General features: G+C 36.1%; 1 protein-coding gene across 1 annotated transcript in view; it reads right to left on the bottom strand.

The window, feature by feature from the left end:
* The window catches only part of LOC141440101 (uncharacterized), a 143,044-nt gene that overhangs the window by 62,489 nt on the left and 52,883 nt on the right, over positions 1-27,672 (bottom strand). Inside the window, exon 2 of the mRNA XM_074104563.1 lies at positions 15,594-16,061. Within this exon, the coding sequence (XP_073960664.1) occupies positions 15,594-15,645 (52 nt within the window). The 5' untranslated portion in view covers positions 15,646-16,061. The remainder of the gene's footprint in view (positions 1-15,593; positions 16,062-27,672) is intronic.

Below are 27,672 nucleotides of genomic sequence, written 5' to 3'. Positions count from 1 at the left end.
GATATTTTAATTGTGAAATTGCTCGCATTACTTACACTGTCTTTATATCCTCGAATATATTATGAGTGGTATAACCTAAAAAACAAAAAGTTGGAAAACCCCCGACTTTGTCACTTCAAAGTTCAATGTCTTAAAAACGGCTGAACCAATTTTGATAAAACATGTCTTAGAAGCGTCGTTAATAAAATTGCTTTCAAATAAAAAATCCGCATTCAAATCGGTTCACCCGTTTAAGAGCTACGGTGCCACAGACAGACAGACACACACACTGACACACATAGCGGTCAAACTTATAACACCCCTCTTTTTGCGTCGGGGGTTAAAAACTACAGTCTGTGTGCAAAAGAGGGATACAACACAAGAGATCCCAAAGGGACAAAGTGTTTCCGTAAAGGTCCCTTGGCATAAAAGAGATGAGATAACTTACGGGTGAAACAGAATTTAACAAAAGCCCTAACAAATCTAATAATTACCACCAAATAACCATTGAAAGCCGAACAGATTTTTTTACGACCCTGCTTTTTATCACCAAGAAAAAGACATCGAATTCACGGAGTCGCGATCCAATCCAATAATAATAAAAGTGGTAATAAAAAGTGTATTATTTATTACTGAATGGGGACGGAATAATGGCACCGCGAATAACTTCCTACTATAACTTCCTATGTTGATTGATTTATAGTTTTACCTTACCTTTATTTTTTATTGATATTTGGTTCGATATTTTTTCTTTTTTTTTCCTTTCAACATTGGTAGTTTGGCAGCAAATAAGAGAGAGAGAGAGAGGAAAGTTATTAACTGTATGGATTTTAAAGAGGTCTTTACTCAACGTTTCGTTACAGATTGCTGAACAAGTATATTGGGAAATGAAAATATATACTGCAAGATTGAACTGTTTAAGCCGGTGTTGCCATACAATTTAATAGTTTTATTATTTTAAATTTTTAAGTTAGTAGATAAGGTCCTTACTGATCACAGCATATGCTGAGTGACGTTTAGCGTCATGTAATTTGTTCTATGTTTGTTCCTATGGATGGCAAATAAAATTTCTCTATATTAAATTAAAAAAAACCTCATTAGTACTGCCGCATAATAAACATTAAAAAGAGCCAGATAAGTTTCTGTTATAAAATAAATGAAACGGAAATGATAAAATAACGTAACGTGGGTAATTAAAGACATACAAATACCTTTTTACTTTGCAATGTTGAGTGAAGAAAATGTATTAAATTATTCTGTATCCCAATTACGTTCTAAAATTAGTTAAATTTTACGGTATAATTTGAAAAGGCAGTCGAAAATTAGGAAAATACCGAACTGTATTAATTTCTAACAAGACAAGCGTCCATTGCACAAAGGAGATAATTGGTCTCGTGCGCATTTAATTTAGATATCCTCTTAAAGCCACCTTTTTGAAATTGACTTATGCGTTAGACATTTCATTAAAAAGTGGATGAGTTTTTGACACGTATTTAACTCGAATTCTATGACACGAACATAAACAAAATAAAAAATCATTATTAATTATGTTTTAAACAGCTATATATGTTTTTGCATAGTTATAGTTTAGCCTTTACCCGCAGCTTAGCACACTTAAACCATTCAAACTCCAAAAAAAAAAAAAAAACACCGAAATAAAACCAGGGTTAGAACTCTATTAATAAACTTGAAATTTCAACATTTTTGAGGCGGGAACGATTTCGAATAGGTCCCGGCTGTTACCAGAATTCTAGACTAGACTTGTTCAAAGATTTGTGATTAAAGGTTTTTTCAGCTCGATTGGCAGGTGCATGCCCAGGACAGGGAAGAGTGGCGGAGAAAAGGGAAGGCCTTTGCCCAGCAGTGGGACATAATACAGGCTATAAAAACAAAATGTTTAATTTATTATCCCGGAAGGTACGAGGGCTGCCTTTTAAGTTCTGTCGTTTGAAACGTCCCGTGATTATTAAAAAAAATCTAGTATTATCTTAAAATATTTGAATTTAGAATTCGAAAACAAAAGGATGACTCGAGATTGGCCGAACCGTTTTAATACAGCGTCGGTTCAAAGTTGACAAGTCAGTTGTGAAAATGGAAATTTCGAAGGAAAATTTACGTGCGATAATTTTTTACAACTTCAAAAGGGGTTTAACGCGTCTTCAGTGCTTTGAAGAGCTGACTTCGGTTTTTAATAATAAAGCACCATGTAAACGTATGTGTTTTAATAATAAAGCACCATACTCAATATTTTATTGCTTTTCCACAATGTATGGTTACAGATGTTACATAGAGATTATGTGATCATCATGGACCCTGTTGGGCACAGCAATATTATACAAGAGGCCAGCTTTTATCATCATCATCATCCCAGCCTATATATGTCCCAATGCTGGCACAGGCCTCCTCTCAGCAGAGGGCTTTTATATAATTAATAAATTTTATCTTTTAGCTAAATATCACAATCACATTAAACTGACTTACTTTTATGAAATTCTTAATCAATTAATATTACATCATGTCCCTTTTATCTATTAGGATTATTTATTAACATTATGTTAAATTTATCATCTATCATCTAGGTATTCATTTATTGAGTAGTAGCATTTTTCTATCATGAATTCTTTAAGTTTATTTATAAATTTGGAACGCTGGTATTTAGAATTTCTACGTGGTTGCTCTAGTCTTAGTGATAGGCACCGTGAAGGCCGACTAAAAACAGCCGTAACCCAGGAGAACATTGATGCTGTACGGCAACTGAATACTTAGGCGTAATTTTTTTTATCTCACGCTGCATACCACATTTACTTAGTGAAAACCAAAAAAATGGCTCGCGTTGGATGGTGTCGCAAAACTCTGCGGCAATTTAACCGAAGAGACTCTAAACACGTTTATGACATTATCAGTGGTGATGAATCTTGGATATATGCCTACGATCCAGATTCTAAACAGCAGTCGATTGTTTGGGTGTTCCAAGATGAGCCAAAACCGACCAAAGTAATACGCTCACGGAGCACTTCGAAAAAAATGGTCGCCACGTTTGTAACGAAGAATGGCCACGTTGCCACCATCGTGCTCGAAGACCGTAAAACAGTTAATGCTGACTGGTTTACCACTGCTTGTTTACCTGAAGTAATCGGCGAGTTCCGAAAAAATAACCCAAGACGTCGTATAGTACTGCACCACGATAATGCGAGTTCGCACACCGCCCGGCAGACAATTGTGTTTTTAAAAGATCAAAATGTCGAAAATCTCAAACACCCGCCCCACAGCCCAGACTTAAGCCCTATTGATTTCGTCACTTTTCCAAAAATCAAGCAACGACTTCGTGGTCAACGGTACCGGACGCCTGAAGAAGCGGTTGAGGCATACAAAATGGCCATTTTGGAGACCCCGACTTCGGACTGGAATAAATGTTTCGAAAACTGGTTCGATCGAATGAAAAAGTGTATTACATATGTTGGTGATTACTTTGAAAAACAATAAATACCATTTAACTCTTAAATTGTCTTTAGTTTTTCCAAACGACACAACTTAAAAGGCAACCCTCGTATCAAAAAAATATCAATATGATAATTTATTTTTGTGACACTCTGTATAACTCTGTATCTTTATCTGTTAAATCTAAAATGCAAACATTTACATTTCACTTCACATCAATTTCACTCAGTATCTACCCAATTCGCGTATCCATTTGACTCAAAGCAGGTAAGTGAATATTGCACGCCATAAAAGGCTTTCAAAGAAAATGAGGATTGACAAATGACAGGCAAAGAAAAGATTTATCGGCGGCAATGTCGTGCCAAACAGTTTATAGGGAAACACGTAAATACGATGACACATCGGTAGGATGGATGACAGGTATAAAATACCTAATATTAATAAATATGTGCTTTGGAAATTATTTAGTGAATACACTCTTGTACATTAATGTACGCGACTTTTATATTGACGATTTATATTGGTTTTGAGGACCGGATGGCCAAGTGGTTTGAGAAACTGACTACGAAACTTAAGGTCCCGGGTTCGATTGCCGGCCGGGACAGATATTTGTATGAATAATACGAATGTTTTTTTTTTCGGGTTTTGGATGTTTAATAGTATTTAAGTATGTAGTTGCCCGAGTCAATTACTTCGGCTCCGTCGTTAGACATTTTTTAAAAAAGACTGAAAAACTGGCTTGTCGAGCACACATTCTACACTTTTGATGAGTTCCTTAAATTTCAGCCAACGGCTATTATTTACTGAAATTATTTAATTAATTAGTTCTTAGAATATATTAGATTAATTTAACAAAATGACATGTAATAATGATATTACCAATAAAAGAGTATGAGTATGAGTATGAGTATTTATCTTTATAAGTATGTTTATCCGTTGCCTAGTATCCATAGTACAAGCTTTGCTTAGGTTGGAACTAGGTCAATTGGTGTCAAGTATCCCATGATATTTATTTATTTATTGGCAAAGTGGATAATGTCATCGGATTATTCACTACCCGCGGTTTCTACACGTATACCATGAGACTCATTTGCATTGAAATTCCGGAAGTTTACTAAATTCTTATGGGAATCCCCAAAAATTACGTTGCGGATTTCATTAACGTTTACACATATACGTAATTCACCTGAATCCAAATTTCATGTCTTGAGATTGTCATGACTCTAACGGTTGAGATTTCGAGAATTTTATCCCGTTTCCATGGAAGTGTTCTTTTAGATAAATATACCACGTTGAGTTTCTTGCCGGATTCTTCTCAACAGAGGTTTTTCCGAACCGGTGGTAGTTTTTTTTTTACATTCATAAGTGCTTGTTTTAGCCTAAATTGAATAAAGATATTTTGACTTTGACTTTTTTTTGAGATCTTTAGCTTTCCACATACGTAACGTAAACGTACTAGTGCTCGTTACTGTTCCAATAGATGTCATCTTTAATTTTATGCCATTAGCAATAGAGGTGACAGCAAGGTGTGATCTACTGGGCATTTTCGTGTCGGGTACTCGGGTAATCGGACAAAAACAATTTGAAAAATTAAATTATTTGAATTTATTGTAACTATAATAGTCTAATAGTTTAACGACAGACACTAAGTCGAAGATAAAAAAGTTACATTATCATCCAAACCAAAACTTGACCACAAGTATTTGTCCTTTCCTAAACCGCCACAATAGGTATTCCCGTACGTAAGATGTTTCTCGGTACGTTAAATAAAATTAGACCGTTGTAAAAGTTCGTTTTTGCACGTGCCTCCTTTGACCTTTCCCAAATACGGTTGCGGGATTCTTCCTTTGTAATTTAATAATACTTGTGCAAAAGAAATGTACTTGATGTAATTGCTAAGGGTCTGTGTAAAGGCCAGTTGAGCATTTCGCTTTATTATGTACCCGCGTGAAGGGTAAATCTTAAGCGACATAACTGCGTCGTAATTAAGAGCGCGGAAAACAAGTTTTTGCTAAAGATTTAATTCTTAATAACAAGCTTTTTTGCTAACTGTAGTTATTGTTGATTGTAATTGCTAGTTAGCACTGTCAATCAAAAGTACATTTCCGTACCTTCAAGTTGATGCCATCAACCGCTGAGGAGTTCCGTCATGCGGCGACGATCTTAACCGGATTTTCACTACCAGATTAATGTATTGTCACGGTTACATATTTGAATATCGAAAGTTAAAATATCTACGGGTAAAATGTCGATGTCCGAAATATCGAAAATTAAAATATCGACTGTATCGAAATATCGAAAATTAAATAACGAAAGTTTATATTGTCGAATGGTTAGATAATCTACGTCCAATATATCGAAAATATATTTATCTACAGAAGTGACATCGAAAGATATAAACATCGAAGTCCAAAATATCGAAGTACAGAGTATCGAAAATCATATGTATGAACTATCACGTGACGGGGTCGACGAAGCTCCGCTTCGCGGAGCTCCTATTCCGCTCAGTTAAGGCGCTTCGCGCCTTGACGTCATACTTACCTAACCTAACCTATTGAACATGAATTACCAAAAATATTTGGTTCGGTAAGGTTAAAACTGTTATCATAACAACGCACGAGCCGAGCGAGCGAAGCGAGCGTGCCGCAGCAGCGGCCGGCGAGTGCTAAAAATTACTAGATTATGTAAAATAAATGCTATTAAGAGAAAGGAGCAATAAATAAAGCCGATTTGTATGAACGATACATTAATTTTCGACATTCAAATATGTTGACATTTACAACTTAGATATATTGGCTATCGATATTTTTACTCATTCGATATTTTAATCAATCGACATTCAATCTTAGACATTTTGACCATAGGTATACACTTTAAACTACAACTACACGCAAGCATAAGGACTGTCAGGGAGAATGCAAGCTTGCTCTAGATGATTCAAGAGTGATAACTTTCGATATTGTGATACAATCGATATTTTTAATTTTCGATATTTTGAACATCGACATTTCACCCGTAGATATTTTAACTTTCGATATTCAAATATGTAACCATTGTCACTGACTTAAATGAAAATTTCGTTAAAAAGCCACGAAAGATAATTACCCCTCACATGCAAACAGAACTAATTTAATTTATTGTCTTTCCTTTTGCTACTTTAATTATAATATAATTCCTTCTCTTTGTTGGCTTTTAGTATCACTTATATAATAATCCGCATTAATAAATAAGTAACCCATATCAGTAAGTAATGCAAATTAGCTCAACGGATCCCAAGATAAAAGAGACCTTGGGGTCTACCTGTATATTCATATGTAAACGCTTCTTCAATCAATAAATATTTTCATTTTTTTTCAAATTCACGTTGGATCTCTAATTGATCATTTAAAACGTCCAGGTCCACATCATCAAGACATTTTTGGAAAAAAAAACTTGCATATTCCCTGGTACATAGTTACTACTTAACCGGTGAGGCGATGAACAATAGTTACTTATAGTGATTATACCTAATCCAAGAAGGCTAATAAATATATCTCTACATTAGTCATAGTCACCTTCTAAATTTTAAGACAGACATTAACCTCCTCTAGGTCCCCGTGGTCGACGTGTACATAAATCTTAATGTTACTGTACAAGTGGTGTACACCACCCACCCGTGTGTAGACTAGAGACATCTGATTGATGGATGCGAGCCCCTGTTGCCTTTAGTGGATCGCTAAATCAATTTTAAATAGATTATTGATACGGCCTTTAAGTTCATGGTGACCCCTTAAGTTGGTTAAGTTGGTTTTTACAAATTATTATGTAAGTAACAATACAAAACAATACAATGACTCTAAATTGAACACCACGATATAGTAAGCAGTACAGATAAGAGAACAACGGTTGTATGTAGTATGTATCGACGGTTGAAAGGAGAAATTGACTAAGCGATATTTTGCAAAATTTTTGAGACATAGCTCAAACGACAGAGAAACATTTACTGATTCCGAACATGTATATAACTCACTATCTTAAAAAAATGTCGCTTAGTCAATTTCTCCTTTCAACCGTTGTTGCTTCTAAATTCGTCATTTTCTTGCTTATATTATATAATACAACGTGATATTTTTAAATTCACTCAGAGGGCTATGGAGAGGTCTATTCTCGGGGTTTCTCTGCGGGATATAAATAGAAATGATGATATCCGCAGTAGAACTATGGTTACCGACATAGCCCGAAGAATTGCGAAACTGAAGTGGCAGTGGGCGGGGCACATTGCTCGCAGGACTGATGGCCGATGGGGGTCAGAAGGTTCTCAAATGGCGTCCGCGGACCGGGAGACGAGCTGTCGGTAGGCCTCCAACAAGTGGTGGATGCGGAAAGCACAAGACCGGTCTGAGTGGAGAGCCTTGGGGGAGGCCTATGTCCAGCAGTGGACGTCTTTCGGCATAATGATTTTTAAATTCCGTTAACATTAAGGTAACGTCCAACAGGTCAAATTAAATTCGTTTCTTCAAGAATTTCAGAATTTCTGGTTGTCTACCTTTGATTATTAAAATAAAATCAAGTATGAAGATATTTAATTTTTCGTAGGTTAAAATAGTGAGTTCTTTGATGTCGCTCTTACATATGTATGTATCACATTAATATCACTAGTCAAGTTTGTGCATTACCTATAAAATTATACCTTTGACAACGACTCTTAAAAGTTAAATATAAAAAAATCTACACAAAAAAGCGATACTAATATTGAAATAAATAAATATATAAATAATAAATAAATATCATGGGACACTTGACACCAATTGACCTAGTCCCAAACTAAGCAAAGCTTGTACTATGGATTTTAGGCAACGGATAAACATACTTGTATAGATAAAATGCATACTTAAATACATATTGAACATCCAAGACCCGAGAACAAACATTCGTATTATTCATACAAATATCTGCCCCGGCCGGGAATCGAACCCGGAACCTCAAGCTTCGCGTAGTCAGGTTCTCCAACCACTTGACTATCCGGTCGTCAATGTTTATTTCTACGTCAAAGCCGACAGCGAACATGCGGTTTCTCTAATGATAAGTAATCACCGCTGCCCACGGACACCTACATTACCATTAGAAGTTGCCAGCTTTGCATGAAACTAAACACTCGCTTTTTTAAGGACGTTGGAAAAACCTCAGCTGCCAGCTTTTTACAGAATTATGCAGCTACGAGGCGTGAAAGATCGCTTGAATCGTTCAGTGGAGCACGTTCCATCGAAATAGGTGGCATTGATGGAAACTACTCTTACTGAAACTGACTATGTAGAATCGACCGTGATACTCGTTCCGTTCTCACTAGGGTTAAAAAGTGGACGCAAAGACGTAATTCATTTTGTTCTCGAAGAACCATGTTTGAATGTTGTATACACCAATTAACTCAACCACGGTTGCTTTGGGAATGACAAATTTATTGAGGTTGACAAAAAAATCTTAACAGCGCAATTCAGGATTCCATTCAAGCAAGATAGTGAATGACATCTACAGGCCTAGAAACAAACTAAAAGTACGGTTTTACACACTGATTTATCAATATATTGGTACGTGTTAAATACGTGACGCATGTGTGGTCATTACAACGTTTATGGTTCGTCACCGTACTTTGAATACCAGTATGGTGGACCCTGAAAGTAACAAAACGAATCCCAAATCTCCCCATAAATGTAAGAACCGTGTTCCAACACCCTCAAAGCCGAGACGATAAAAAACATCCCGAACAATTTACCATTCAGATTTTATCACGAAAGCTACAATTTATCGCTGTGTTTTCCTTAATGGACTCATAATGCCACTAATCTGATTACTCTGAGTCTGACTTTATAAGGCGTGACAGTGTTTTAAATTGTTTTATCTTAATGCTGATCTAATAACGTTTCAAGGTGAGGAAAAATCAAAAGTGATTTTGTCTTGAACCGGGAAAGTAGACCATTTAATCTAGCGGCCATCGCGTCGTACTTGTTGTATAGTCAAGGTCAAAGATATATTTATACTTGAGATCGTACCTAATTTGTTTTGTTTTATCCACAGCATACGACGCTTTAGTCCTGAAATATCCATACTAATATTATAAATGCGAAAGTGTGTGTGTTTGTACGTCCGTCTTTTACGTCGAAACGGAGCGACGGATCGACGTGATTATTGGCATAGAGATTGTTTATGGGCCAGAGAGTGACAATGGCTACTTTTTATCACGGAAAAATGCACAGTTCCCGAGGGAAAGGCGCGCGATAACCGAATTCCACTCGGGCGAACCCGCGGGCAAAAGCGATGCCTAGTACAAGGTTTGCTTAGTTTGGAACTAGTTAGGTCAATTGTTTTTTTTTATATTTAACTTTTTCCTTAATTTTACTTAACTCAGTATACCTTACAGCATTTCAATTTTCATTCCACGCTAAAACTACCTAGCGAAAATATAAGTATAAGAATGTAAGACATATTCCCACTTCGAGAAAAACGCATTTCTTTTCTATTTATGGAAATAGCTCCTACATATAGTTCACCTAACCCTGATGTAAACTCTTAATTGGACAGCTATTTTTCTTCCCAATATTATACTTAAAAGGCCAATAATAAGTTGTTTCACCATCCATTGATTAGTGTTAACTGACGGTTAAATGTGATGCAGTCTTCGTCTATTCGAACAAAACAAATAGAGACGGCATCACATTTAACCGTCAGTTAACACTAATCAATGGATGGTGAAACAGCCCCTAAATAATTTTTCTATGCATTGTATTTATATTATCTGTATTGACATAATATATATGAGCACTCAAATAACGTGCGTGAACGGGGTGGTAATAAAGATAAAGCTGTCTCTTTATTTTAAGTAAATTGATACGAAACCTATCATTTATGAATATACTCACCATTAAATTTGATAATATAAAGGACCGGAAATATGATAAAATTAACTGCTATGAATTAAAAAGTGTATCTATTGCGTTAAATATAGGTACTTTCAATATAAATAAAATTGAAACTATTTTATGAAAAAAAAATGTATTCAGTTTTTTGCCGGTAATTTCCTGTGGTCTATTTTTAAATATTATAAGTGTTTTATAGCCCAAATTAAGTTAAGATTATTTTGACTTTCACTGTGACTTGCGACTTATGGAAAAACTGCGTTCCAAATAGAATTAGGTTCATAAAATATTTCTGATATTGTGAATTGAATCTGAAACAAATTTCACCCTAGTTAGCATACAAGCTATTAGCTAAGTAACAATAAAAGCAAGGAAATGAAATAGTCCATACGTTTTAGAGAATGTTACTGAATAAGGACAATGTTTACGAGCCATATAAACTATAGCCATAAAATCCTATAGTCCTAGCCGCGAGATCAGCGCAATCACTAGGATTAAAAAGGTCTAATGAGATTGGAAACCGAAACTAATGCGGTATATCCTCCTGAGTCCTAACTTTTTTTTAACAGACATAATACTTAAGACCTAGACGCGGTTCACCAGCTTTGTTATTTTGGATCTTAATTCCAAATTCTTATTTTTTTTTCAATGAATAATTTGTACTTTATAAAGTACATTCGACCGTTATTCTTTGTATTAATTGGTCCTTTATAAAGTATCGAGGGCTTATGAGGATATAACGGTACCTATTTTACCGATAGGTACTATTCCAATCAAGTCTTAAAACTTATACCGTTAGTAAAACGCTATTTTTATACCAATTTTAAGTCGCTTCTGCTAATGTTATGATCGGATATCCCTCTAATATTATAAATGCAAAAGTTTGTAAGTCTGTTTGTTTACTTGTTGGTTTATTTGTTTGTTACTTCATCACATCTAAACCACTGAACTGATTTAATTGAAATTCGGTATACAGATAGTTTGAATCCCGGAGAAGGGCATAGGATACTTTTTATCCCGGAAAATTGCATACTCGTAGTTCCCGCGGTATAGCGATGAACGAAACGGCTAGTATTATATAAGACAGTAAACCGTTTTTGGTTGTTGATTGTGTATTTTTTACTATTATAGCCACCTTATTCATTGGAAGCGTATTTGGACGCGAGTGCAAGGGATTGTCATGAAAATGCTTGTCATGAAACCCGTGGTAGGTAAATGAGTCATTGCCCCTATTAATTTTCTTGTCATGAAGCCCAAGGTCGGTAATTGAGTCATTGCCCGTACTAATACTGCTGCGCGCGCTGCTGCAGGAGCGCACGCACGTCGGGCACATGCTGCGGAGGGGGAGGGCGGTGGGGAGCTGGCGCTGCCAAGAGCGCAGTCAGCGGTATCGTCAATTTTTGAAAAAAAATCTTTTACAAATACTTATACAATTTTACTCGCAAATGTGATGAAAAACAATGTATGTTGCACGGGCGGTACTAGAATTACGGACATCAACTCATTAAAGCCCTCAGTCAGACTCTCGTTCGTAATTCCTTATTTACCGCCCTTAAGACACAATTTACTATTCTAAATCAGGATGGTATTCTTTTAAAGTAATATTTGGTCTCAAAAAAAACTATTATAGAATTTTTCTCGTAAGAACTACTCAGGATGGTAGTTGAGTACCAAATGTGTCATTTTTTGTAAGAAGCCCAAAAGGGAAATTGAAAAATAAACATTGAAACCCAGTTGAGAGCTAACGTAACACTACCAAAAAAAAAATATTTTGAAATCTACCTACAATTTTTTAAAAGTCTTTATTGTATTTTAATCTCCATTTAACGCACCAAATACAATACGTCAAGAGGAACTTTAACAGTAACTATAATCTTCATCATTTTTAACCGACTTCAAAAAAGGAGGAGGTTCTGTGTTCCAATGTTCGTATTTTTTCTGTTCAATTTAGAAAACAAAAAATGCGTGTTCAAAGTTTTCTGATAATTTAACTGACGGACTGATTACATATTTTTTAGGACACTATAGCCTATTATTATTAGTACCCGGCCGCTAAGAAGTCAATCCTGACATATTGCACAACTACGAAGCTCCTGATTATTGTTAATGTCAACCATTGAAAAAAATGCTATACTTACTACTCTGCCGCACGCAACAAGTAAGCATTGCATTTTTGTCTATGATTCATATTGTTTATATTCAGAAACTTCATAATTAGTAATAGTTTTTTTTAATTATCATTTCTTCCTAACGTGTTTTTTCTGTGTATCGAATATGTGTAAATCTCTCTCTCTCTCTCTCTCTCTCTCTCTCTCTCTCTCTCTCTCTTAATTTTGCAATGTGTCAGGATTGACTTCATGACGGCCGTTGACTAAAGGTTGTTTCTACGGAACTTACGGACAGCAACTACATATTTACAACATTCGGTACGGTACCTACCAGTCATATTGACAATGGTGTCGGTGATGTTATTTAAAGGAATATTTTCTAATCCTTCAGACTTTTTCTATGACAAATACTTTAATATATTGTGAATTATTTTCCTTCCAAGGCTATGGATAATCTTCCGGCATTTTAACGCACAAAAACACAAAATAACACTTTAAAATACGACGCGCAAACAACGTTAAATTTTGACAGCAATAGACCGATGACAATTGAATTTATTGTTACCATGGTGCAAGAAATAAGTTCTACTGGAATTTCGCAATATGGCGAGGTTTTTTTATAATTCTGGTCAGCCTTAATATTATATTCCGTGTAGCTGATTCAGAACATGTGAGTGAACCGCGCTGTTATTGTCTCAAGCAATCATGCTGTTCTCTCTGCAATGTACGACCTTATTAAGTAGAAAGCTAGATAATATAAACATGAATAAGAATATTTCTGTCGTAAATGAATTTGGTTTCATTTCATGGAAAAGGATGACAATAAGAGTAAATTTAGTATTGTATTCGTATCGTGTACTTAATTAAATTGTATTATTTAGCCTCTGTGATGGGGACGCTTCAGTTTACGAAGTAAACAAGATCAGTGGAAAATGTACTGGAGCGATCTAATTTAATCTACTGGTACTTGTTTACATAAATGTAACTGTTTATTATCACTTTATATATGATAACCATCGCAGCCTGTATACGTCCCACTGCTGGGCACAGGCCTCCTGTCAGAACAAGAGGGCTTGGGCCATAGTTCCTACGGGGGCCCAGTGCAAACTGGGAACTATACTGGGGGGGATAGGTTATAATATTATGATAAACTCAGGTATACAAATTAAAAAAGCCGGTCAAATGCGAATCCGACCCGCACACTGCGGATTCCTCACAAATTTGTAGGAATCTATGAGTATCTAGTATTAGCACAGCAGAGCCCGTCTCCTAAGCAAAATATACCTACTCGGTGTAGTGTTTTAGATGATTACTAACATAGCCAGACACATACAAATTCACACAAATACACACAAACATCACGCCTGTATTCCCAAATGGGGTAGGCAGAGCACACGAAACGTTACCGATTCGGAGCCACTTTTAGCAATTTTAGGTTTAAAGTTTGTCAAAAAAAAGTACAAAAGTGACAGGTTGCTAGCCTGTCACCTACGGTATACCTTAACCTATATCCTTTGTCGCCTCTTACAACATCCACGGAAGAAATGGAGAGGTGTAATTCTAACGAAGCTCTTATAGCAAAACCAATCAGAAAAATCTGAAAATCTTGGCTTTGTTGTCTGTCTTTCTATGTCATTAACTTAGTGAAAATCACTCCACACTGAGTATATTTTAGTTAGAAAAAGGCTCTGTTTTCACTGGAAATTCACTGATATCTACAAATTGTACAGACCCCTCGGATTCAGGCCCGTTATGCACTTAGAAGGTTTTTTTACTGAAATATGGCAATTGTAAATTGGCAAGAGTTTTACAATATATTTAATCCGAAAATCATTACCTTTATCAAAAGAATGAAATCAAAAGAAAACATTCTGTTGAAAGTAAAACAAAGAACAAAAGTGGAATAAAAGAAAACATTTCAAGAAATTAACCAAATTTTACAGCATAATTACCTATACCTTTACAAGGCGAAAGAGCTTTTATCCACAAAAAGGGTCGCTGAATAAAAAATAAAAGGAAAAGTGAACAAATAAGCGAAAACTCATACCATTATGCCATAATGAGATGTCAAATCTTATGGGAACATAAATTATGCTGTGACGGAATATTTTTATGGAATTTTCTGTGTTCCAACGGCTTTTTTGGAAACAAATTGAGGAATTCTCTGAATCATGTAGCTATGGTTGTATGCGGGGAATTACACACATTAGAAGCTTGGCTTTTTGTGTCTGCTTTCTTACACGTACCTACAGCGCGAATTTGTATTAATATAAAGGAAGCAAGTTTTTTTACTTCCTAGGCAAAATAAACGTCAACTACTCGTCTTTTGTAGTAATTCTCTGATTTATTAAGTCTGCCTTCAAGACAAAGGGTGGGTACACCTTTGAGTTATTTATATGTATACTATTGATTCAGAATGCCTTAAGCTTAAGTCTTAATGACTCTTTATTCACTTCCTAACGCCCAGAGTCCTTTATAAAGGACTTTATTGTAATTTGAACATCAAACTCTATCATAATGACATAAAGTTTGATGTTCATATATTAAAAATTTGCCTTGGGCGTTATTAGGATACCGCAATATTGTAAGCAGTATAGAGACTACCTTACATTGCGTCCATTGGGCAAAATGTAATAAAATTAAAAAATACAAAAGTTTCTTGAAAGTCTATTATTTATTCAGCTTCTTAACACCAGGCGTAATCGTAGAATGACGTTTACCTTCGCATACCTTTTACCTACAAATAACACTCTATTCGATAAATCAAGTTATATTAAAATATAACTTGAATTTAAATATGATTGCCATCAACTAGAAAGTACGAAAAAGGCTTCGTTCAATCATAATAATCACGTGGAATAAATTTATTTATCAATATTATAAAAGATGGCATAAAAGTAGATAGAGAGCTGAGCACGTATTTCTCAAAACTTATAAAAATAGGGATTTCATTATTTTATCTAGATCACTAATTTTGTGCTAGTTTGTGGGAAACTGCCAAACTTGTCCATGACGATGCAATTTGTTTTGAATGTTTACAAAATCTTTCAAAACGTCGAGGCAATACTCGGTTTTAGCGTGATTAGTCTTGATTGGAAATATGAACGAAAATTAATAAAGTTTTACATTATAACATATTATTAGAGTTCTAATAAGATTTATATCGATAATGACTTACCCATGAACTGCAAAGCGAGGCACGTGATGAGAGCACGCAGGATTGGTGCCATTTTGGTCACACCGTTTATATTATTTTCCTATTCAACCATTTTAGTTCAAATTTAGTCATCTTACTATTCACTTAGCATAATCGATCACTGCATTTGTAATTCGACAACATTCTCACAACACATTTTGTTTTCTTTCATTGTTTTCAATTTCATCATTAGTAACATTATTTCAATCGAAATATCTTTCAATTGTTTTGGTTCACTTATTTTTAGTTAGATGTTTATAACTTCACCATCTTTTAATTTACTTACGTCAGCAAACGTTTTTGTTTCAGTTTATTTTTTTAATTTGGCGTTGTTCAGTTGTTTCGCTTCCACGCTCGCTTCAAGCTAATTCAATTCCAGATTGGGAGATACATTCCTCACTTGTCTGTTCTGTGGTCAAATTTCCGCTGCGGTTTTGGGGTACGCAGCTCCTGTAACAAAGTGGAGTAATAGGATTAAGACTACAGTGGTTAAGCAGATATCAATTGGATCAGCCTCAATGAATATTGGGTGTCAAACGGCTAAATTAAACTGTACTATGTAACGGATATTTGAAATTTACTGTAGTTTCTACATAGTTCTATGAAATTTAGCTTTGAAATTTACAACTAACTAAAATTTGACTTCCTTGTTTATTAATACATAAGTCAGTGAAATATAAAAAAAAACTTAATTGGTATAAAAATTAACAAAGTCATACGTTCATACACCATCACGATAGTTTAGAATTTAGATTATGGCCAATTGTTGACTTACGCAGTATTGTCGTAAAGAAACGTTATTTAAACTAAAGATCATGCACGTGTTTATTGTGTGCGTGTGTACACCTTTCCACAAGACAAAGAACACAACTCCTTCTCAACTACTTTTGAGACAAAAAAAACTTTATATTTTTAAATAACTTTGCGATTTTTTCGCGTTTAACTTATAACCTAATCGTATTTACCTATAGTGGACCCGAGTACAAGCAGCTTCGAACTAATTGCTGTCTGTGGTAAGCCTACCGACTAGGATAGCTTAACCTAGGTTAAGTAAGGTATTGGTTTTGTCATTTAAGCTGCTAGTGTTCCTATCTGGCGACTAGCCAAATTATATAATTTGCCAAATACTAGATAGAAATGGCACGGAATTAACTGCAAATAAATTATTTTATGATCTTAATTAAGTACGTTACGTTTTTGGAACTGCAAATTATGATAGTAATTCAATGTGACATAAACATTATAATTATACTTGATTACTCCGGAGTTTTCCCTATTCTATATGTAAATAAATAAATAATAATAAATATCATGGAACACTTGACACCAATTGACTTAGTCCCAAACTAAAAAAAGCTTGTACTATGGATACTAGGCAACGGATAAACATACTTGTATAGATAAATAGATACTTAAATACATATTAAACATCCAAGACCCGAGAACAAACATTTGGATTATTCATACAAATATCTGCCCCGGGACCTCAAGGTTCGTAGAAATGGTCGTATTATTAAAAATATGAAGATTATAACCAGTTAAAGCTCCGCGTCGTCACGCTGTGCGACATTTTGAGCACGGTGTTACGTCACGGGCTTCTGCTTCCCAACTTCGACGCGCTACGCCATTGTAATATATGCAATATTTTCTGATAATCTAACTCACGCGGCTTAATTATAATTTCATTAAATTTTTTACTTCAATTCTCTTCTTTAACTTAAGAGACTCTTGTCGGTGAAGTATCTTCCACACATCCCTCCTCTGAGCCATGCTCTAACCTCTTGATATGACGCGACGCCGACTTTCTCCCTTATCTGATCGATGTAGCTGCGCCTAGTTCGACCTCTTCCTCCCTTCCCTTGATTTTCTTGATTTTCTTTTCCTTCCAGAATTGTTTTGAAGATGCCGTCGTGTCGTATCAAATGCCCGATTATATTCCGGCGTCTAGCATCTATAGTATTAAGGATTGTTCTCCTTTCTCCAACCATTCTCGAGACTTCTTAATTTTTTTAATAACGAATCTTATGAACCCGCCAAGTCTTCTTTCGTATTCAAACAGGTGACTCTTTGAGACTGTTTCGACTTTGGCCGCTCGTAAAACTCGTTAGAAAGTTGGCATCTCATGAAATTGACTCTTACAAACCACAACGTTTTTATTAAAACTTTTTATCGTACCGGCTACTGGCCACAAAAAATTGGTGAATTATTAAATTATTTGGAGACGGGAAATACATCATAATATACATACATATTATCATTATTACTTTTATTACGAAGCGTTCCAGTAGGTAATAAGAAATTTCAAAAATGTCGGATAGTAGACTTAGCTATTTGAAATGTAGTACCTGGGAGTCTTAAAATACCTACATCAGTGATGTTTTAGTATTTTATTGGATATCTATGTTAAATATAATTACTTTAAAATAAAAAGGAATTATATTTATTTATACAGTAAGGTATATTAGGTACAATAAAATTAAATAAACTAAAACTGTAATAAATCTAAAAATGGACCCTGCGGCATGGTACCAAAGATGCTGGCAGCATTTCCCCGCTGGATCGCAAGATAATCATTAGCAGAATTTTCATGGTATTTTTTGACATGTCACAGTGACTTCTCACTTATCGACTTCCGATATACATACATAATTATATCGATACTGAAAAGTAGAGGAGAACAATAGGCGGCTTTAAGTTAAAAAGCGATCTCTTTTAATTAACTTTCGAGCAGTTGAAATTGTGAAATAAACATTAGGCAATGAATAATGAATGGATAACATTTTCTAATTTAATAATTTCAGTTTTTTTTTTTTTTCAATTTCATGTGGTATTCTTCTGTTGTTATGTTAACAAGTTGTTCTATGAATGTCTCTATAAAAGAAATAACTACTTGGATTGTTTATTTTTTCATATTTTTCGGTCTGAAACTACTTCTTTTACAGTCAAATATCCATTTTTATGCGGGAAAAGAACGCACCACATAACATGATAAATTTACGACAGTCTAAGCCTAATACATCGACATCATTTAGGTAGAGTCAATAAGTCAGAAGTCACTATGACAGGTGCCATGAAAATTCCGTTCTCTGGTCATTAAATCAATTCAACTTATAATAGGTTAGGTTATATTATAAATGCATCAAGGTGATAAGCTTATAGCGCAACAAAGTGGAGCTCCTTTTTTTAGAAGAGACCTTTGCCTTGCAGTAGGACGTGTACAAATATTATTTTTGTCTAGATGTGGTGATTATTCTAAATCTCTTTGCCCAAAACGTTCCTGCATAAACTTTGAGAGCAAAAAAGTTCAGGCCACATAATAATGTTTGACGTCTATAGTATTGATCAAAAGAAAGGTTTACTAATGTTTCGGCGAGAAACGTTTGTCAACCTGTTTCATTTCGCAACTTTTCATTTCCCAACTGTTTAATATTTCTGAAACTGTAAATACTCCAGGATTTTTATTAAATTACCTAACCGAACCTAAAGTGTTAGATTAGAGATTAGAGCTTCCGAAATGAAAAGTTGCGAAATGAAACAGGTGGCGAAACGTTACGTTGCGAAAGGGCAGTACCCGCAAAAGGAATTCCAATTGCGAACCATTTTTTTTTACATTAAACTGACCGTGATTGACACCTGTCTCACTGATGTAAAGTGCAGATGAGGTCAATTTCCTATCATCAATGTTGCCAGACTATCAGAATCAATTACCCACAAACGAGCGATTTAAAAGGCGAACGAAAGATGTTACCAGATAAACTCCGATTTCAATTTTGTAGGATAAACAGTTTTAAAGGGAGGACCGTGTAACGAGTATCGAATGATAATGGAATGAATTGGAGCTAATGTTCGCGTTGGGGGAGAAGGGGGGCAAGGATGGTGCAGATGGGCGGGTAGAACGCGGCAGTTGAGACATGCATCTCTTACCCAATAATAAGTTTTTGGTAAAAAAAATATTTTGAATACAAGCTTTTTTTGCTAACTGTACTTTTTGTTGACTGTACTTGTATTGTCATCCAAACTACATTTGCACACCAAATTTCAAGTCGATGCCATTAACCGTTAAAGAGTTCCGTTGTGTTGAGACGATCCTGTCCGGACTACCAGGATGTCACTACCAGATTATTGTAATCTCACGCAATTTACATACCTATCCAAGTATACCAAATTTCAAGTCAATCTAACTACTGGAAGATGGGCGAATTTAACTTGCAAGATTTGATTACAGGCAGACAGACAGACAACGGGACAGGTGAAACTAAATAAAAGCTTGTAAAAAAAAAGTAAAGACGTGTTATACCAACGGAAAAGAGAGACTGGTAATGGTACTCGTCGTGTACGCAGGGCGTTGGTCTGTTTCGGGCGATGGTCGGGTTTTAATTTTATAATTTTAAGAGTTGGTAGGCCTCCCACTAGGTGAATTGACGACATCGCTAGAATGTAAGAAAAGACAACCAGCGAATGCAAGTGGCGAGCTGTCGTTCATTGCAGCATTCTAAAGAGGAGGTTATTTGTTCACCAGTGGGCGTTTTCCTGCTGATATAAGTACTCGTAGGTACTTATGTTATCAAATTTGCCACGCATTGATTTATTTAAGTAAACACATCTTTTTTTAATTAAAACCTGAATGAACGCGGTTCAGCCGTCGCGCTTCAAACGCCAGTCTGCGCTCCGTATAATCGTAATTTGATTTCATATCACGTCGCTACACTCCGGTATTCGAGATCGCGTTTTGATACACATTTACATCCGCAAGTGCCGGTGCTACCAACTTTCCGGCATTCTAGATTTTATCTGTGGACTTTTTAAAAGGTTCGCTCAGATTAGGGAGTTTTTTAAGTGGTAACTTTTGGGGTAGCAGGTGTAGAGTTAATACGGTATAATTTTAATCTAGGTCATGTGAAAACAGATCGTGTTGATGCGTCTAAAAAAGTTTGTATCAGGTAGTCAAACAGCTGGCCAAATACCGTTAGGTTAGTTCACCGACAAGAGCGAAGCTCTTAATTTTAAGAAGAAGATATTTTTATACCCAATTTTATTATTGCTGATTCATCATCATCATCATACCAGCCGTAGAACGTCCACTGTTGAACATAGGCCTCCACCATAAACCTCCAGTTGCTTCGGTTGGTAGTGGTCTGCATCCACCGTGAACCCGCGGCTTTAACCGGATCATCTTTACATCTTGTTAGTGGACGTCCTACGCAGCGCTTGCCGATCCGCGGTCTCCATTCGAGAACCTTTCGGCCCCAATGACCTATCTGTTCTCCGTGCTATATGGCCTGCCCATTGCCACTTCAACGAGTTAATTCCCATGGCTAAATCGGCGACACTTGTTTTTCTACGTATCTCCTCATTTCTGATTCAATCCCGTAGAGAATCCCCGCGCATAAAAAGCTCTCTCCATAGCTTGCTGAGCAACTCTGAGCCTATTCATAAGGCCTATAGTACAGCACTACACTGAATACTACTACAAATGTACTATGGTAGGTACAACTGTGAAAATTCGATTGATTAACACTTATACTTGGGACCATGTGTTGTTAAAAGCAGACAGCCATCGTATGGCACAATAAAATGAACAGTCACCTGAACCAGCCGGCGATATTTCAAAGTAATACGAGAGTACTCGGAGTCCTGTTTTACTGCCGATTTTATAGCAGCTTGCTATGTTGCGAGATATTAAGATATTTCTATATGTACCTTTAAGCACATAATAAGTAATAGTACAAGTACTTTAAGCAGAAAAATTGGATGATTTGACAGAATTGGCTAGATCAGAATTTGAAACAGAAAAATTCTAGAAATAAATTATATAAGGTATTATTTGGTGAACAATGTTATCTTAAATGAGTCTCAGACAAAAAATGCCGGGTTGTCTAAACATAATTAAACTAGATACGTAGTTCACTAAGTAAGAGCTTTACCAATTTTGAAACAACAGTTCTTACACCAGAAAAATACAATGACTGTTTTTTTTTGTTCCGTTGGCTTGTAAATATAATCCTACTTAATATTATAAATTCGAAAGTTTGTGAGTGAGTGAGTGAGTATGTTTGTTTCTCCTTCGCGCTGAAACTGGACGGATTTGGATGAAATTTGGTATGTAGATAGCGGAACGTCTGGGATAAAACGTAGGCTACTTTTTATCGTTATTCCCACGGAATAGGGATAAAATTTCGAAATAAAAACCGCTGGGCTTACAGTCATTAAATTTGACATGATTGTTTTTAATGTAACGTCAATGAACACCACGACAATACATAAGTCCAATAAAAATCCCTTAATTTCAATTCAGCTGCTGCAGGGCTACTACGAAACTCGAAACTCGATGTTCGTGTCGTGCGGTCCCTCTCACACTTATACTGTTTAATACGAGAGCGACGGTACGATAATGAACTTCGAGTTTCGAGTTTCGTAGTAGCCCTGCTGGATCTAATGATTTACCGTGAACTGCTTCAACTTTGCCCTCTGGCCCCAACATTGCCTGATTCAATTTAGAGTCGATAACTAGCACCCTTCTAGGTTTTTAAACTTTTATCCCCCCGTAATAATAATTCCCGTGTAGATAAAAGTTTAAAACCTATAAGAGTGTTAAGTTATCGACTCTAAATCGAATTAGGCAATGTTGGGGCCAGAAGGCAAAGTTGAAGCAGTTTTCGGTACGTGTGCGAAGCCGCGGGTAAACACTAGTCATATTATAATGTTTTAAGCTGTAGATTTAAGTTAAATTAATTTTGTTTTCTCTATAAGTGATTTTGTAAATCTTTGAGAAAATAAATATCTTAAACCATCGGTCACACTCACACACTGCAATTAAGGGCATCAGTTAGTCGCTCATTCTGATATGAGTTTAATCAGAATGACGATTTAACACCCAATTTGATATTCATCCATGTAATTATGTTGTGTTTTTTTTTAAATTACCGTTTTACCCTGTCAGATTGTCAATCTGATGACAATTAGATATTTTCAATAATATTCGTCAATCTGATGTAAATGTCAGAAAACCAGAATTAAGGGAAAACACACTTATCCCACGTACGCAACGTATGCAATGCATTATGAAACCTGGACCCTGACATTTTTATGCTTGGAAACATACTTGTCATACGCAATGCTACATATGACAAGTATGTTTCTAAGCATACAAAATATCAGGGTACGTAAATATCTGCATACGTTGCGTACGTGGGATAAGTGTGTTTTGCCTTTATGGAACGCACTGACGCCAAAATGAGCATGCTACCTAAATCTTAGGGGCTGTTTCACCACCTATTGATTAATTGTAATTGACGGATAAATGTGATGCCGTCTCCGTCTATTCGGAAAAAACAAACAGAGACGGCATTACATTTATCCGTCAAATAAATTTAATCATGGTGAGACAGGGGGTTAGAGTGGGGTTAGAGTAGTGGTGGTGGTAGTGATGCGTTATTAGTTATTTTGCAAAAGAAGGCTAACCTAACCTAACCAACAAAAAGTTGGAAAACTCCCAACTTTGTCACTTCAGAGTTCCATAAAAACATATCTAAGAACCATCGCTAAAAACCTGCTTTCAAATAAAAAAAACCGCATTCAAATCGGTCCACCTGTTAAAGAGCTACGGTGCCACAGACAGACACACAAAGCGGTCAAACTTATAACACCCCGCTTTTTGCGTCGGGGGTTAAAAATACATTTATTCACAACAACAAAAGACGCATTAATATTATTACAAATACACGAAGGATAAAAGTAGTGTCATTGCGGTTGCGAATCAGATACTCGCCGTGTATAGCTGGTATAACAATTATGCTGATGTCCCGGCTAACTATATTCTCACCATATAACGCTGCCTAAGCCTCCTACAGCTGCCCAACCGCCTGTAAGCTTGTGTGGACACGCTGTATAAAATAAGCACTTCATTATGGAACCAAAACTAGTAAGAGAATTGCTTCGTCACCAAAATTAAATACTTGTGCTTAAGATCTCGTGAGTTTTTCAAAATGGCAGGAATAATCATTACACTTTTTTTTTGCATGACTTCACCAAATTACCTAACTAACAAAAAGTTGGAAAATCCCCGACATTGTCACTTCAAAGTTCAATATCTAAATTTTTTGATAAAACATGTCTAAGAACCATCGGTAGAAAACCTGGTTTCAAATAAAAAAACTGCATTCAAATCGGTTCACGGCACACGTTTAAGAGCTACGGTGCTACAGACAGACACACATAGCGGTCAAACTTATAACACCCCTATTTTTGCGTCGGCGGTTAAAGAATAACAGGAACAAACAAGGCAAATAAAAAAAAGCTTTAAAAAAAACCAGCTAGTTATGAAATTGAATTATTAGATGGTCGGTATCTACATTTACTGTACTGAATTGAGGCAGACCAACAAATTGAATTAATTGAATGCACTAATGAAACAATACTGTTGACACGTCCAGCAAAAACTGCTCCGAATCGAGCATGCTTTAATTAAGGCAAGCACAGCTTATACACTCATACTAGTGCTCCCATTCGAGCAAGAGAATCTTGAGTGAGTATATGTCTTCAGATGGTAATACTTTAACCGAAGGTTTCCATTTTATTCAAGTGTAAAGTACCTACCCTAAACTTTTTTTAGGATTAGGTAATTCAGGGTTCTTCTTACTCAGAATCACGAGCACTAACGATTTTTGACGCGAAAAAAAATGTCCCCCAATATTCCATAAAAAAATGCTTTTATTTCGTGATGACCCTTAAAAACTGTACGAAAAAAATAACAAAGCTGATAAAAAAGTAAAAAGACACTTTTTTTACTTCAAATCAATAGTGGAAATGATTATGAGTAAGAAGAATGCAAATTTACCTTATTTAAAAAAAGATAAAGCACACACCTAAAATGAAAAAATCTCACCTAGCAATTTATTCAATCACGCGTTACTTGCGGAAGTCCATATCAATGAACTGAAAGAATTACTTAGATCACCCGCGACCTTATGTAGTTCGTGTTCATGCAGTTCCTCAACCTTCACACTGTAAAATCACACACAAATCACACAAACCCATCTATCACCACCACCTCACTACGACTGACATCTACCTACATCTGTGAGTGTTACAATCTAAGAGTTGGTAGCATGATGAACGGTTGTGATGCTCTGAAGATGAGCTCTGGTTGAGTTTGAATTTTCGAAACGCGTCTGTGTAGTGTGGTGGTGGTGATAGATGGGTTTCTGTGATTTAAAAAAAAATACGAAAAAATACAATTAGCGTGACCGGCGGACCCCAAATTAGACTGAGTCTATATCCTAAAGGGACAATGAAACTACTGCCATTGGTTATAAGCTACAATCCACTACAATTTGCATAACGAGTGCTATATTTAAAAAAGTCACCTCAATTTTTCATAGTCTTATAAAAATCATGAATAACGTTAAAGAAGGCAAGAAACCTTTCATCAAATGAATTTCACCTCATTTCCTAGACGGATGAATGAAAAATGCGAGAGTTGGTTTTCCAACTTACGTTTTTCCAACTTTACTGTGGCTTTTTACAGCGTGTTTTTTATATTTTACGGCACTGTGTCTCGCTGTGTGTTCTAAGCAAATCAGTGTTATTAATTATTTATTCCAAAGTAGGCCCTAGTATGACTTATTACCGAAATTTTAGCCGTGAATAAGCCAACGAGGTTCAACTTGAAATTAAAATTATTTCTTACTAGCTGTTGCCCGAGACTCTGTCCGTGTAGAATTCGTTTATCGGTATCCCCCGAGAACTATGCAATTTCCCGGCATAAAACTATCCTATGTTCTTTCCCGGGACTTGAATTATCTGTATATCAAATTTCATCTAAATCAGTTCAGCGGTTTAAACTCGAAAAGGTAAGTAATTTTTTTTATAATTAAGAAAAAATTGAACCGACAACAAATAACCATGATAATATTTTTCTATCAGTCTGAAGTCGGTGCCTCAGCTCGAGCCAGCAGGAGTGGAGCTATAGTGATCTACCTCACCTACATACTACAGGTATATTGGGCTTCTATATTATTTCCATGGTTTTGGTTATAATTTTTTTTTTCATGATTTTTAGTCAAAAAGTCAAAAGTATTTATTTGCCAGAATACAGTACAGGAAGGTCTTACATTTTATATTTTTATTTCAGTGTATTCAGCCTGCATGCAGGCGTGCAAGTATTCTGTTGAGAGGCGTATAATTATTTATTTAGTGAAATTAATCTAAGATACAATAGTTTAATGTCAACTGCTCGTTACTTTTTACAAAAGAATGCTTTTTCCTTTACAGAGACGCTCACTATTGAGGAGTTCTGGTGCTTCACTACCCATTCAATTTCACCATATCACCATATGCATTACAAGGAGCATAAATTGCTTAGCAACTGTGTTGAAGTAATTGAAATTCAACCCGTGCAATACTTGTTACTGAGTAGTAGCTTCGGTGGTCAATTATTATTATTCGGCATGCGTAGCGTAAGACATCTACCAACGAGATGCAGGCCGCTTCCAACCGAAGCAAGGGACGTCTGTAGGGGAGGCCTATGACCAACAGGAGACGTTCTACGGCTGATATGATGTTGATGAAGAAACCAAGTATTGCTGTGTCGTAAGTCGTAACAACGGACAGGGGGAAACTGCACCGCGAAGAGTTTTACACTTAAATGTTGATTATGATTATAACCAAGTTCCCACTTCTCAAATGTTACTAGAAGTTTCGAGATATTAAAACCTTTATGAGGTTTTTAACCGCGCCTTCCATTACTCACAACCATACATAAGTTTCGGCGAAATTTCAAAACTTCACGAAAAGTTCGCGAAATTTTACATGATATTACCGTGTGAGTTGAATTTCGGTTATTCACACTAATAATCAACTGTTCCTCATTATAAAGTTCGCGCATACATTTAATGAATTTGCGTGAAGTTTTAGGGCTCTGTAGTCAAAATAACCACACCGACATTAGGTCGAAAAATATGCAAGTTGAAGAGGCAATGGGCGGGCCACATCGCTCGAAGAACAGATAACCGTTGCGCGAGAAAAGTCCTTGAGTGGCGACCACGAACCGGAAGACGAAGCGTCGGTTGGCAGGCTTCCCACTAAGAAGACTTCGTGGATGCAAGTGGCGTGTTGTCGTTTATTGTGGCGTCCTAAGGGGGAGGCCTTTGCTCACTAGTGGACGTCTAACAGGATCCTCAGCTTAGCTCAGCGACTCTTAATATTGGAAAACTGTAATTCAATATTATGACGTGTTATGATAAAAATCTTGTCAGGGTTTCGGATTTGAAAAGTCCAAACGGAACTCAATTGTTGTCACTTACGTGCCCAATTTGTGCCCACTTACGTGCCACTATTACACACACTCTCTCTTAATTATAATATTTTTAAGTGACTACCAACACCAAGCCAAGGTTTTAGAACAATGCCGCAGGGTTGAAAACCAAATCATGCCAAAAGTAACTTTTTGTTGTTGGGTTATGGCAGTATTAAGGAGCGGCCACACCACTGCTTAAAAACGGTGACGGTACGAAATCGCAGTGACGCATCGCTTGCGCACCATTTTTATTACACACTCACACCGCACCACTCCACAAAGCTGCTTAAAATACGCAAACAGTGCGGAATCGCAGTGATGTGTCCTAAGCATCAGGACTTTACTGCATGCTCTCCACTGCGATTCCGCACCGTCTGCGTATTTTGAGCAGCTTTGTTGAGGAGATGCGATAAAAACGGTGCGCATAAGATGCGGCACTGCGATTCCGTTCCGTTACTGTTTTTTAAGGAGTGGTGTGGCAACTTATAGTAAGTAATTTTTTTGCTATCTTCGTGAGCGCTCGCGTAGTTTATAAAGGAACAACACTAAGAATAACGGGCGAATGTAGTTGATAAAGAACAAATTGTTCATTGAATAAGGAGCTTAATAATTTTGAAATAATGTCCAATATAACGCTGTTGAACCACGTGTAGGTCTTAAGTACTACGTCTGTTAAAAAAAGTTAGGACTCAGGAGGCTATAACACGATAACCTTGTACCGTTTGTCATAAATTTGCCACCAGCTTTGAATAATAAAGTCATAAA

The sequence above is a fragment of the Choristoneura fumiferana genome, chromosome 22, assembly GCF_025370935.1.
Source record: "Choristoneura fumiferana chromosome 22, NRCan_CFum_1, whole genome shotgun sequence".
NCBI classification, from domain to species: Eukaryota; Metazoa; Arthropoda; class Insecta; order Lepidoptera; family Tortricidae; genus Choristoneura; species Choristoneura fumiferana.
The sequence above is the reverse complement of the archived record's forward strand: the minus strand, read 5'-3'. Positions and strand labels throughout refer to the sequence as shown.